Here is a 15,322-nt window from a genome sequence, read left to right as displayed (position 1 = left end):
AATTTCTAAAATCTATGATCAAATGCAAAAATTTTTAAATGATAGAATGTGGGATTTGTACTTTTTCTATATATAAATGCTTAATGAATTTAAAAGGACCTTTTAATATGAACCTGACTACCCACTGGCCATTATACTATTCATTGAACTTTAAGACATTAAGGAATTTTAGCTGTTGGGTATATATCATGAACGTAGTGCCCAGAAACTCTTAAACAATGAAACTGAATGAACTATCTCAGAAGCTTACCAACCGAACACAAGCTAAATGATCAAGGAATTCAAATGTCAGATAGGTTGGTCAAGACAAAGTGATTCTGAAAGCCATATGTAAGAATCATTTGAGGAAAGTTTTAAAATCCTGGGTCTTTCCATGTCATAGTTCAGAACTTGTTAATTCTCAGGCTATTTATTTGAACTGTTAACTGATATGTTTTAACTTCCACCTATAAAATATGTTAATGTAAATTCAAGAGCCCCAAAAATTTATTTCTTTAAAATTTAGGTTGGAAACACTGTTGTTCATTAACCAATGACATTATATTTAATTTTATAATTTGATTCCTAATGTAACAAAGACTGAAGTTTCAGACAGTACCAGAAATCCCCTAAACAATAAAACCCTGAAATATAGTTTCTGTTCTTTAACACCTGGCTACAATTTGTATAACAGGACAAATTTATTTTGAAAAGAATTTTTATAATTTGATAAATAAAACAATTCTCTCCTATATCATGCAATTCTTGACAGATATCCATTAATTATAACTCTGCCCAGCCTTTGCATGGAAACACAGTACACATGGAAGAAGTCCAAAATAGACTGTCTCCTTCAAATTTCCACTCTGCAAATTGAAAACATAAATAAAGATTTAATATCTTTGAATACTAGCAATAGCTATGACCTAAGTTTTCTACCTTTAAGGTACCAGCATGTTTCTAGCTTTACAGTTTGAGGTCATTATAAACTGTAAAACCGTAGGGGGAACAAAGCACTAAAGTCCAAAATAGTCAAATGTTTTTCTTTTCGAAAGGATCAGTACTGGATCTTTAAAGAATTACTCTTTTAACTTTGAAAACAATTCTAAGAAGGGAAAGAAACAGCTATTCAAAAAAAATTAAAGACTTCATTTAGGTTACCTAAGTGAAATCACGATGTTCCTTTTGCTTTGAGAGAGTAAATAGCAGATAACAAGGAAACTATTTCGAGTGATGGCCTAAGGTAATTCACTTGTTCAACAATAGCAACAATAAGCTTCTGATCCTCCAAAACCCAATAGGTTTTCATATTATTAAAACTAATATCCAAATTAGCAATCAAAGACTGTTACCTGAAAAGAGATCATTGATTAGGCCAAACTGCTGGTGGAAGGAAAAACACTAGTGTGGACTTGTACAGTTTTTTCTCATGTATCTTTGATGAACGACTAGGAGTTCAGTTACTGTAGCAATAGGCCCAATGCCTTTCACAAGCAATAAATGCCTTTCTTTTTAAACAATGACTGAAGTATTAAGGTGGCTTAATTTAAAATTCCTACCTCATCTCATTTAAATGAATGAGAGGCAGAAAGCCCTCTGGCTTTCCTTCCATCCATAGGGTCCAGACAGAAAGGGTCATGGAAGAGAGGGCATCACCTCATTGTTGTAACGTAATACCAGTCTGCTTGTGCAGTTTCTCTTGAGTCCATGGATAATTAGCATATTATCTAGCTGACTGCTCAGCCATATACAGTAACTCTCTTGCTAGGAGAAAGAAATCAAAGCAGGACCCACACTAGGACTATCTGGCTGCTTTTTGTTCCACTTCTGCCCTTCCCTGAAAGAAAAAGAGAATAAAGAAGGGACCATGATGGCTCCCCTCTCAAGTGTTCAATCTTTGTCCCTTCTATTATAAAAACAGTTTCCAAAAGTTTCACTCCTACATCCATTTTTACTTAATAAAGGGCAACTTTTTTCATAACTCTATCCTACCAAAATAAATTCTTCTATCCATTACTCCCAACTATACAAAATATACTTATGTCACTGCTTATTTACAAATAAATATTCTGTTCATAAACTTGATGACAGTACAGTTTTGCCCTGTGATAATATGGATTTTCACTACTTTGTACTACTGGTATCCGTATTACCCACAAATCTTTGCTTGGTATTTCATCTACTGCAAGTCACTAATTCACAATTATAATGAGGACCAGAAGAAGAAGAGAAGCTGTTCCAGTTATTTTCCACTTGCTGTACCTCAATTCCTTCCCCCCACCAAGCTCTGCTTCATTCTCCCCCCCACTCTGTCCTGATCAGTGCCTGGGTAGCTGACCTCTATGGACTGTACCACCTGAGTTTTCTTATCCTCTGGCTTCCAATGGGGATCTGCTGGTAGGAGACACCTGCAGGATATGAGACTCCAAGAGGTAAAAGAGGCTAGAGTATTATTACCTACCTCCTACACCACTCACTCCCTGCCTTGCAGCAGTTTGGCCTTGGCTAAGTTCCTCTGTGGTCACAGCTCCCAACAGGCAGACCGTCTTCCATGGCTCTAGCAGTTGCCAGGTTCTAATGACACAGTTCATTCCCAGGCCCCGTTAGGCAGAAGGGACAGTAATAACTTTCTCCTGCCCCTAGTCTATGAGTACTTCACCCTCTCTTGCTCTTACCAGTCCCTTCATTAACTTCATTCTGTTAACTCCTTTTAAGGTATGTCATCTGTTTCCTGCCAGGACCCTGATTAATACAGCATCTGAATACAAATAACTTACTGAAACTCTCCAGTCTCTCGAAAAAGAAAATATGCTTCACGTATTTCATGTAAAGTATCAAATCTTCACTTAATTCCAAGAGTTAAAATAATATTCAGTTAGTCTTTATATAGTCATGCAGAGGACCTCAGTTAAAGCAAAGGAGGAAAGAAAAAAATTTAGGCAACATCTATTAGAATTCAAATACATCACAGTGCATATATTTTCAAAATATTCAAGGTACTTATAATGTTCCTCAAAGAAATATTAATCCTTTTCTATTATGGAAGAGCAGATAAGTGTTCAAAAATTCCCAAGAGCTCATCACTATGTCTCAGAAAGCCCAGAAGTCAACCCTAGAATCTACCTATCAGTATATGGCAATAAGGAATTTAAAAGCTTAACAAACAACAAGGAAAAACCCAGCAAACTGAATCACTTGGGGAAAAAAAGGTGGGGGGGGAGTAAGAAAAATAAAACCAGCACTGACAACTCTGCCTTTGTCCCTTGACAAGTTCAACAAGAGAAATCCAAAGACTGTAATTGTTTTTTCCCATCCTTTATCCTGTCTCTTTTCTGCCTAGCAATTACTACAACTACTAGGTATTTGTAGCATGTAATAATTCAATAGCCCATGTATGCTCAAATTGAAATCATTAGCCATTAATACTGCTGTCAACATATTTATTACTGTTGTTGGTACACAACACTTTTAACACAAAGGATGATTTTTTTTTAAAGTTTCTTCTTATAATGAGCTTGTCATCCATTCGATGGAACAAAATAATGGAACGCATACAAAGAGTTGCTAATTAGCATTCAGTAAAAGGACCTTTTTGCTTATACAGGTCTGCCTCCATAAATTTTCCAAAATGATGTCCCTTTCCAAATATACAACATTTCATTTCATTCTCAACATGGTGTGGAGATATGCAAAGTTGATATAAAGGCTCTTTCTAATTGACAACATCTCACCACTACCCCCACCAAAAAACTCAAAGTAGTTTCTAAGAAAATATAATACATTTAGATAGAACTTTACATTATCTTATTTGACCCTTATAAGTCTGTGGGGTAGGCAGGTATCCATAGATAAGGATGAAGAGTCAGAGAGGCAGTTAGCACCTTGCTAAGCATCCCTGCAAGTAAACGAGAAAATTTATTACTGTCTTACAATGGAGCAATGCTAGTGATTCTCCCTACTAATTTGGTACGGAGCCTGTATGTAACCAAATAGCAAGTGTCCACATGCACATTATTTCCCAGACACCAAAACAAAGTTAATACTAAAAGGTATCATCTAGCCACAAGGACATTATATACAGAACAGGAAAAAGGATAGCATAAATATATCCCTAAAATGAAAGTATTTTTCTCTCAAAGGGAGAGTGAAATAAAATGTATGTTTTTAATAAATGCTTTTTTAAACTTATACAGAAAAGACACCTGGGTAAAAGCAGTTGGGGCGGAGGAGATCACAGGACTGAGATAGCAGGATGGTAAGAAAGATAAGGAGGCACAAATCTGTTTATATAAACAGTGATAACTAGTCAGCTAGCTTTGTTATTTATTCAATCAATATTAATTGTATAAGCCACAGTCCAAGATTCTCTAAGAAATACTATGATGAATAGGAAAAAGTTCTTGCATTCAAGTAGCTTACATACCAGTTGAGAAGATAACACAGACACACAGATAAAACACTCATTCACTGATTCAATATTTCCTGGGTGGTTACAGAAAGGCAAGGAGTTTGGCACTGTGAGAAATACAAGGATGAATTAAACAAATCCTTAGCCCTCCAGGGAGTAAGAGTCTGAAGAAAACACAGTTTTGCAGGCTATAAATGGAGAACATGAGAAGTGCTATAGGAGTGGTCTAAATGAAATGCTATGTGAATTCCAAACAGGGAGAAATGATTCCCAAGGAGGGATTTGAGGAAGATGACAGGGAGCAGACATTTGAAATAAAGGGTATGCAGGATTTGGGTACCCACTGATTAGAGAAGAAAGATAGTCTAAGTGAGGATCAAATGTATTTAAAGACAGAAACTTTGGGAAGTAAATGGAGGATAGAGGGGACAGTGAGTACCCTAAGGGTTTTGAGAGGGAACTTCCAGGTTACGTGAAGGAGTTTAGGAGGAAGGAGAGAGAAGTCAAATCATTGGGGGCGGGGGGTCAAATGGGAGTCTAAAAAGCTTATATGGTTTATGGGATATGGGACATAAGAAAAGGTAGAACACAGTGTAACTTAAAAGAGTTCTAAAGTCAATGATAAGAAGAAGGAAAATTAGGTTCATAATTATAAAAGAGATAACTCAGTTAGGCCTAGAAAGGATGATATGGATATGATCGGCTGTTCCAGATAATATAAATTGATGAAAACCATGATTCAAACCAGTTCAGCAACTCCTTGGTTGGTACCTTTCCTGGGAGATAGCTCAATTTTTATTTCCTCAGATATATTAACTATGAAATGACATTGGCCTGAATAAAACCAAACCCCAGGAACTAAGCCTTTAACACACACTCACGCATACACACACACACACACACACACACACACACACACACACATAATCACATGCATCTCTCCCCCACTCCACACACATCATTTTGGTAGGATACTTTTATTGCTGGATATTTTCCCTAAGTATAAAATTAATAGATGTTCAGGGCAGAAAACCTAGTCTTTTCATTGCTTTTAATTTTAATATTGATATAATGACTCACAGTATGAATGTACTAACACTGATAGCTACAATTCTATACTGAGAGCCAGTGTACCCGGAAACTAGCTAACTATCCAAGACCAGTATGATCAGCCCAAAGGTGATATTGGTCTTTCCAAGAATCATTTGGGGCTCTACTCCTAAAGGTCAAAGGAGACTGCTTCCAGACGATCTCCAGACCTTCCCTGGAATATATGAGTTAAAGAAGCCCAAAGCAATCTCCCAGGAATCAAAACAGAAACAAAACTGAAGATAGTAAATACTAACATAGACTGTTGGTTGGATACTTATCATATAGGGGTGCACAGGTTTAGGCATATTCACGAACAAATATATTTTTATCAGAGATCACCTACATTAGAATAACTTCAACCTAATGGGTTTGAATAGACTGAAACTAAACTCAGAAAATCAATGAGTCAAATGTTGTTGGGCTTTGTATTAGAACAGCTTTATGTAGAGGTTGAGAGCATAAGCTTTAAACCCAATCAGAACTGATAGGAGCCTCAGCTATGAACGACTATTAACTGTGTAACCTTGGGAAAGTTGCTTAACTCTTCAAAGATTTAAAGGATAATACCCACGATAATTAAATATAAAAATTAATATATGAGAGACTGTCCTTAAATGGCAGTTTATTAATAATGGGCAATTATCATGGTACCAATTTATACAGAAATCTGTCCTTAAAGAATTAGTGCTTTCCATTTACTTTTTAAAACTATAAATATATACATGCTCATTAAAGAAAATTTAGAAAATACTGATAAATAATAATATTACCTTCATAGTCCAGAAATCACTAAGTTTATGAATTTTCAAAAGCATCTTTAGTACCTGGCCCTATTTTTTTTTAATGGATCAGACTTTTTTTTTTTTTTTTAAATGGGAAGTAAAATGTATGTTATGTTTCTATAATAGAATTATAAACACCTGAAGTTTCATTTTCTGATTTCTTCCCCTTAGGCTGAGAAAAAGCAAAGGAAACGAGGTATGGTGCTATCTTGAATGCTCTACAATGTATCATATTTATTCTTTTTCTTTTTTTTTTTAAGAGAACAAGAGAGAGCATGTGGGGGAGGGGCAGAGGGAGAGAAGAGAGAGAATCTTCAGTAGGCTCCATGCCCAGCATGGAGCCCCCTGAGATCATGACCTGAGCTGAAATTAAGAGTGAGACATTTAACAGACTGAACCACCCAGGCATCCCTCATATTTATTCTTTAAAGCTCATTTCCATCAAGTGTTTTACAATTCCCCTCAAATCCATGATCTCTTTTGTCTTTGAGAGCCCTGATATCATGGGGCTTAGATTTCTCATATAGCACTTTCACACTGAATTACAGTTCTTTTCTTAGTAGCCACTTGCTCCCCCTGCCCTTCCCCTTGCTCTATCTTCTAGAGCTGGGGCTTCTTACCTAAGAACTGTGAACCTCCTGAAATACCTTAAAATAGTGTTTCTGTAGATACAAATACATCTTCCTGGAGAGAACACATATATTAATCAATCTCAAAAAAGTTCTGAGTATCAAAAAAGGTACAGAACTCTGGTCTAGTGAAAATACCTGTGATTTAATTATCCTTGTATCTTCTCTTGTGCTTAGCATCTATCTTTATATGGATAAATATTTGTTGATTTAAAATTTTATTAATAAAAATTTTATTAATAAATAAATAAATAATTTTATTAATAAAAATAAAATTTTATTAATAATAAAAATAATTAATAATAAAATTTTATTAATAAAATTTTATTAATAATAATCCATAAAGTCAATATTGGATATATAAAATTTATCCTTTAAAACATATTTCCTCATATATTTTTCTTATTCCTCATTTCCCCATTCTAACATAAAAAATACTGTTTCTGAATGAATGGCAGTTATCAGGGTTTAGGGAGAAGAGGAAATGAAGAGTTATTGTTCAACAGATACAAAGTTTCAGTTTGGGAAGATGAGAAAGTTCTGGAGTTGGATGGTGGTGATGGCTGTACAACAACATGAATGTACTCAATACTACTGAACTGCTATGTTTTACCACCACTACAAGAAAAAATACAGCTTTTTATTATCATATACCAATGACCTATTTATTACAGGGCAGACTCTTCATCAAAGGAAAGGAATAAAGAAATATTACTGATTAAATTTTAGCAAATAAGAAAGAAGCAAATCTTAACCTCAATCTACACATTGTTGGTTTTAGAATATAAGTACAAATAAAAATAGGGTGATATAATCATAAATCCTATCCAAATAGAGGGGCTGTTATCTGAGTAAACAAAGGTAAATTTCTTGGGGCTATCAGTTCATCTGTGTGAAGTAAATTAAACTTTTTCGACGTATCAAGTCACAATTCAGGGAACAGATGATAATTTACCCCAACTGTATCAATATATTATCCACATAAATAATGTAAGCATTTTGGAAGTCTACAACAGGCATTTCAAGGTGCCAGGAGCACATTTTATTCAATAAACATTTAGTGAGTATTCTTAGGATTCAGAAATACGCAAGTCCCAAAACTACTTAAAAAAAACAAAAAGCAGACTATCTAGTAGGCTGGTTACAAAAAAGATATATTCAATTACTTTCCTATGTCATTTCAATTTACTTCCATCTCATACTTTCTAGCTTGTTTCACCAAAGAAAAAGTCTCAGACTCAAGTAAGGTAACAAATATATTTAAATATCAAAAATATTCATGTTACTGCCCTTTGGGACAGCCTCAAAAAAATTCATTTTAATGATGCTATATTGGTATTTCCAATCAATGTGTATAACTTATCAAAAATCTAGATTCTAAACCTCTTGATGATTAAATGTTGGTAATATTTCTTGGTTACTTATTACCAACAGATAACTGATTTGTAATGACATTTTAAAATTCCATTATTTTCCCAAAGTCCTTATATATAAGAGAGATTTACAATTATTTCTCCACTGGAATTTAGGAAAATCTTTGGAAACAGATTAAACATGACAGCTAACTACTGACATTTAAACTCTGGTGATGGGTAGTAAGGAGGGCACGTATTGCATAGTGCACTGGGTGTTATACGCAAGTAATGAATCATGGAACTTTAAAAAAAAATTAAATTAAAAAAATAAATAAATAAACTCTGTATTACATAAAAGATATCTACTACCATAATGAAATACTGTGTAGTTGATGTAAGCTAGTATGTTTATTGCCCTCTTAAGGTTAACGTTTAATAATCACCTGGATATAAAATTTTCCCATACTCGTATTTACCAAAAAGCCAAATTTTCCTAATATTTACTTATATTCAGTAATTACTCAAAAAAATATTTACTGAGTGCTTGCCATGTAGCAGGCACTATGCTGTCACTGCAGGACAGCTGTGAACCAAACAGCCTAGTAGTACCTAAACAATATGTAAGTGTTATGGTTTTTCTAGAACACAGATTTATATCACCACCTTTTCAAAATGTCTTTATGTTCTTATAAACACACTCATCCTGGTACTATTTTGAAAATTTTAATTTATGAATCTGATCTCTAAATAAAAATTTATAAAAAACTATTTTGAAGACATAAAAATGTCTGCCGGTCATACAGTTTGTTTTTGGTAAATGGCAATAGAAAAACAACGAAGACAGCACAAATTACTTTAAAGTTTAAGGTTACCTGAAATGGGAATATTCTGTGATACTGATAACTGCACATCTCCAGTTCCCGGTGGCATGTCAACAACTAAATAGTCAAGCTGGCCCCATTCTACCTAAAAACCAAGACGACACAAATAACATCATTGTATAACAATCATAGTGAATAGTGATATAAACGAAAAAAATGTATTAATAACAAAATCTAAAATAACAGCTTTCACTTAAGCCATTACTGTTAGGGACTGTGCTGAAGGCAAAGGATAATGTATAAATAAGAGACATTTCCTGGCTCCAGCAGACCTTCTCTGAATGAAAAGGTTAAATTTCTGAATGACCACTCCTCTCTTGCCCCAACCTCCAACACATACACACATACACTAAAGGTGAACCCATTCCACAGTGGGCTTCTATTCAGGACCAATACTTTATTTCCATTGGGAAGAGTCTAGGAAGGCCTTAGCTTTGTGTCCTTGGGGTTTTGGTACAGCATTTCCTATGGCAGATTTTAATATAATTTTTTAAAGTTTATTACTTTTCTTTCATAAATATACTAATAATGATAACCAAAACTTAGTAAGAAAAATTTAGAAACATAACTAGACTTCCAATACCATTAACATTTTGATTATTTTGATTATTTCTTTCCAGGCATCTAAGTATCTACATCTAGAAAATTCAGCTATATTACCAAGTTCTTAAGACTCAGTCTTAATTCAGATAGGTCTTAAGGGGTTCCTCAGACTCTTTTCCTTAGATGGCTCCTCCCTCTGGGTACACAGTATCAGCGAATAACCCTACATTCTTCTCATCTGCCTGAGGTGGAAGCCTGAAATTATATTTAACTCTTCCCTTTCCCTCACTAGCTCCAGTCACTTATTCTGCCTTCTAAAAATCTCTCAAGTGTATCTACTTTTCTCTTTTCCCATTGCCAAGAACCCAGTGGAGACCACAACTATCTATCACCAAAGCCTCCCAATCAATCTCTCTGCTTTGACACTGCCCATCTAGTCTGTTCCTAACACCACTGAAAAATGGTCCATCTAAAATGCAAGTCTGACAGTGTCACTTTTTTGTTTAAAATTCTTCTATTGTTTTTAGGATAAAGTCTGAGCTTAAGCTCCAGAACACTCTGCCTGGTCTTCTTCACCTGCTAATTCATCCTCATTTTCATCAGATCCCAGCTTGAAATTCACTTTCCTTAACTTCCATTAGATTAGATATAGTGTTCCTACTAGTAACTTCTCCTAATCATTCATTCATTCATTCACCCGTAGAACGTTTCTGTACCTACTATATGTTAGGCATTAGCTAGGTACTGATAAGTAAATGGTATCATGGTCCCCAGCTGCACAGAATTTATAATACAGGAGGAGACCGATATTAAGCACATAATGAAATAAATCTGTAAAGGAAAGAGGTTAGTAAATGTAAGCAAGTGAAAGAAGATCAACATAGCTAGAGAGCAATGATTCATTCATCTATTAACACATATATTCAACACATATTTATTGAGAATTGATTAGGTACCAGGCACTGTTCCAGGTGACGGGGATACAGCAGTGGACAAAACAAAGTCCCAGCCATTCCACAGCCACTGTGGAACGATTGAGGGAGTCAGGCAGACAAATAGATAGAAAGAAAAAACAAAGGGTACAAAGTGCTATGAAGAAAACAAGTATCCTTTACTATACAAAATTACTTGGTTCCTAACTCAGATATATAGATCAAATAGCAAGAGATATTTTAAAAATCTCTTTAATTCCTGAATTTCTGAGAGCAAGTACTAAGAGTTCACAGCAAAGGATTTATCAAAGAATTTCTTTTTTTTAAGATTTTATTTATTTATTGGAGAGACAGAGCACACTAGAGCACGAGCAGGGGGAGGGGCAGAGGGACAAGCAGACTCCCTGCTGAGCAGGGACCCGGAAAACACGGGGCTCCATCCCAGGACCCTGAGATCATTACCTGAGCTGAAGGCAGATGCTTAACTGATTGAGCCACCCAGGTGCCCCAAGAAATGTCTTTTAATCTCTTTGATTCCCAAAGTCAAAGGGTAGGGGGCGCCTGGGTGGCTCAGTCGTTAAGCGTCTGCCTTCTGCTCAGGGCGTGATCCCGGCGTTATGGGATCGAGCCTGCTTCTTCCTCTCCCACTCCCCCTGCTTGTGTTCCCTCTCTCGCTGGCTGTTTCTATCTCTGTCAACTAAATAAATAAAATCTTAAAAAAAAAAGGATAAAGAATACTTGTACAGTAGGCAAAAAGAATAGAATGGTGGAAGGCACTACTTTAAACTGAGTGAAGTCAGAAAATAACTGAAGCAGTCAACTGAAGGAAACAAAGCTTTCCAGGCAGAAGCAACAGCAAGTGCAAAAAAGGTTCTAACCAGTGGGGACCTGCTTGGCAAATCTGAGGAACAGCTAGGAAGTCAGTACAGCATTTCTAAAACAGCGCCCCCACCCCCAACCATCAATCTCTCTCTCTCTCTCTCTCTCCCTCTCTTTGTTTTTCTTTAAAACATTTATCAGTACCTGACATTATATATTAATTTGTCTTTTAGGAATTTTATGATATTTCTCAAACACAAGTATTTGATACTGATTGAATGACACATTTTAAAACAATGATGAAATGATGAACATAAAGCAGTTCATTTTCAATTTAGGGTTCCCTGGTTTGAAAAATAGTTACCCAAATAGTTACCCAAACTTACCCAGGGCCATCACCTATGAAACTATCTATAAAAAAGATTAAGGATACTTTTCATTTTATATCCTCTGCACTGAAACTCTTAGCACTGGCAGACTGACAAGTCTCTTTGTTTCAGAGAACATCAAACGATTGGTGCCAACAATTTATCATTGTTGTTCCTTGGCATTTAATCATATTTTTCACACTGACTCCAATTTCTTATTTATTTAAAGAGAACTGCTATTAGGGTTCCAAGGAACTAAAAACACTTCACTGTTAAGACAATTTCAAATGACTCTTAAATTGCATTTTAACTAAAAAATGATTCTGGCCCAGCATCTTGATCACACACAGTAGGCATTCCACAAAGGCGTGCTGACTTGAACTAAAGTCAGTATGTGAATTCCAGTCTTACAGCAGTCACTAATACTAACACTGCAATATACTGGCTGCCAGCAAGTTCCAGTTCTCTTGTAAAAGAGTCAATAAAGTGTTGACTTTAGAATGATTTGGGTATTCTCTAGATTCTACTTAGTGTTTGTTTATTCTTATAAGTTGTGTGTTACTAAATGCAGGTAAATAAGTACTAGCAAAACACCCAGGTACTTCATTTAGTAAAAACCAGTGGCAGATCCCACTGGGATTCTGTGTGGCCTGAAGCATATACAATTTGTGTGATCCTTTCTAAGAATAAGAATACAAAATTATGAAGGCAAAATTACCTACAAAAATAAGTATTTATTTAGAATATAAGAAATCACCCTAAAATGCTGAAGCTTTAGAGATTCGAGTTCCTTCCTCTGAGATCTCTTGAGTAACATAAATGCTCATATAGAAATGCTTCCTGACTGCAACCTGCTTCTTCTCTCCACCTGGAACATTTTACAACTCCCAGCATCCCACAGGAACCCATGTGAACATGGAACCTGGAGTTTAAATTTCATTAGCCTCAGGGTCCAGACTAAAAGGATCCCACCAGGATGGAGTAAATCAGTCTAGAAGTAGAGTTACCAAAGTGTTCAGAGATGTCCTGTGAATTAAGAGGCGGCACTACAGAGAATTCAGCAATGTGGTTAGGAAGTCAAACGTGCATCACCTCTGAAATGGGAGGCGCCTGGGTGGCTCAGTTGGTTAGGCTTCCGACACTTGGTTTTGGCTCATGGTTTTGGTCATGATCTCAGGGTCATGGGATTGAGCACCGCATGGGGCTCAGCAATGAGTCTACTCGAGATTTCTTCTCCTCCCTCTCCCTTCCGCTCTGCTCCTCCCTCTGCTTGTGCTTACGTGCACTCTCTATCTCTCTAAAATAAATAAATAAATAAATAAATAAATAAATAAAATATTTAAAAAAGAATCTGAAGGGGAACATAAACAGCATAATGGGAGAATCAAAAACAATGCCATTGGTCAGAAGGACGGGATGAGGTACAGATCAGGGGTAACAGTTCAGACCTGAGTCAGCTGAGAGAGGCTCTGTGCAAGATGGTTCTTTTACACAGTAACATAAAACCTCTAAAGGGTTTGAGATAATAGGATTTTGGTATCCAAATATAATGCAGTCACTGAGCTTTTGTCCAAAGCCATTTAAATAACACTAGAACATTGTTTTTTCACCTGTCCTATAGATACATATGCAGTTGTGAATTGTTACAACATCACCACTTAAGTTATTGCCTTTCTTTTATTGCTCTTTCACTTTGTTTATTAAGATACCCAACACTTGAAAGTTACGTCACCAGGAATAATTACTAAATCTGTGTTATTTTCATTTCTTTTTTTTTTTTTTTTGGTCAACCTTATGAAGGGAAACTATTCCCAACTAGCACCGATTGGGGTCACTTTAGGCTGCTAGGCCTTCTCCAAACAATAGTTTATATTTTATGTTCAAAATAATGCCCGATAAACTGAAAGTAACTCGAAAACAGGAATAAAGCCAATTCCCTCCTTTCTGAGGAGATAAAAGTGTATCTTCTATTTGGGCAGATAAAGTAATTTATCTTTTTCAGGACATTAGTTATGAAGAGTGTGGTGCTATGAATGGGAAAAGAACATGGGCCACTTTCTCCCATGGACACTACTGTTAAGAAGCTGATGAAGCAGCAGCAATCGAGCCTCGCTCTAGAGGACACTGGGAGCACAAGTGCAGGCAGGCTGAGCTGTAAGTGTGAGAAGAAAGGGCCCATTGATGCATTCCGTGTTTGGCTTCTCAGCTGGCTCAAGCAGTTTATCATAGTCAGCCTCTAGGGTAGCAGTTTCCATCATCATCACGAGAGAGGCCACATTTAAGCACCATAGGGTCAACATATGCTTCTCCAAAGCAAAGTGAAGTGTCCCAGAAATCTTAGGTCTGCTAGCAAGGCCAATATGAGCCAGATGAAAATAACAGTGGGGTAGACCCCGGGCCCTGTGGAATCAGGGAGGAAAATCATTGCCAAGAAAGAGAGGCAGAGCTATAGCCTGCTGGAGGCAAAGTCATGGCCAAGAAGAAATAAACTCCTAAGGGCAAGAAAAAGGTGTAACTAAAGAACAAACAGAGAAATCATAAAGCAGGAGAAATGGGAAAAAATCTAGACTGAATAATTAAAAGTGGGCTGTGGCAGCCCATTTATATGGTGCTTGTTCTGTAAGTGATACGGCCAATTCTTAAAGGAAGTTGAGCTGGGCCAGACACTGCCTCTTTCTTTCCAGTTTGCTCTTAATTACTTACTGAAGAGTTGGTTTTGACTCTTTATGCCTACTTTGACTCATAATCAGGAGATCTCAAGGTGGTGTCCCTGTGTCTGATTCTGGCCATATATCTGTTGCTACTTCTGTCCTCTGCTTACGTTCTTCCATCTGTCTCTGATTTCCTTGTTCTCCAACTCTAGTTAGGCACAGTCCTACCCAAATAGCAAACAGAACAGTACTTGTGCTTTGCTTAGAATCCCAGACATGAAACCAGGCCACTACTAGGATAGGAGACGCAGCTAACCTTGTCTCATGTCCATGGATAAATTTGTCAGGCAAATTACCAAGCTCTTAGGATTTTCAATTCAACTAACTTCCAGGTTTTTAATGGGTCTTCAAGTTCTAAAAATTCTAGGGTTCTTATTTTTTATATATAACTATCCCCCCAACGTCAATATAAGTTCCCTGAAGGAAGAGTTTATTCTTTATTAATCTCTGGACTCCCTTTCCACATCCAGTCTCCTCCATAATGCCTTGCCAGTGTTCCATCAACATTCACTGAGTGATTCTACGAGTCAAGTTGCCCTTTACAATTTTATACTACTAAAATTAAAATTTTGCCATGTGAGGTACCTTTTATATACAATATAAATCTAAAATAGAACATAAAGTGGTTCTCTTTAAATCTGAAACATATTTTTGCTCTGCCCAGTGGCCTATTCATAAAATCATATAATATTTTGGTTGCAAGAAGAAAATTGCTACAAAAGTAAAATTATTTAGATATTAATACTACAATAAAAATCTGAATAGCAAAAGATTTCTACTTGAGTTGATGGCTTACTGAATTGTGGAAAGAAAAGATAATACA

At 36.1% G+C, this 15,322-nt stretch overlaps 1 protein-coding gene across 4 annotated transcripts in view; it reads right to left on the bottom strand.

Moving 5' to 3' along the window:
• The window catches only part of NUBPL (NUBP iron-sulfur cluster assembly factor, mitochondrial), a 237,151-nt gene that overhangs the window by 59,489 nt on the left and 162,340 nt on the right, over positions 1 to 15,322 (bottom strand). For all 4 annotated transcript variants that reach the window (XR_015723103.1, XM_087859100.1, XM_045802595.2 and 1 more), the window contains exon 7: positions 9,118 to 9,211. Coding sequence is in view for 3 of the 4 variants with exons in the window: in XM_087859100.1 (XP_087715226.1) it covers positions 9,118 to 9,211 (94 nt within the window). In the remaining variant the exon portion in view is untranslated. The remainder of the gene's footprint in view (positions 1 to 9,117; positions 9,212 to 15,322) is intronic.

Source organism: Ursus americanus, chromosome 35 (genome assembly GCF_024610735.1).
Source record: "Ursus americanus isolate L20-20 chromosome 35, mUrsAme1.1.p, whole genome shotgun sequence".
NCBI lineage: Eukaryota > Metazoa > Chordata > Mammalia > Carnivora > Ursidae > Ursus > Ursus americanus.
This window is presented reverse-complemented; position numbering and strand designations above follow the sequence as displayed.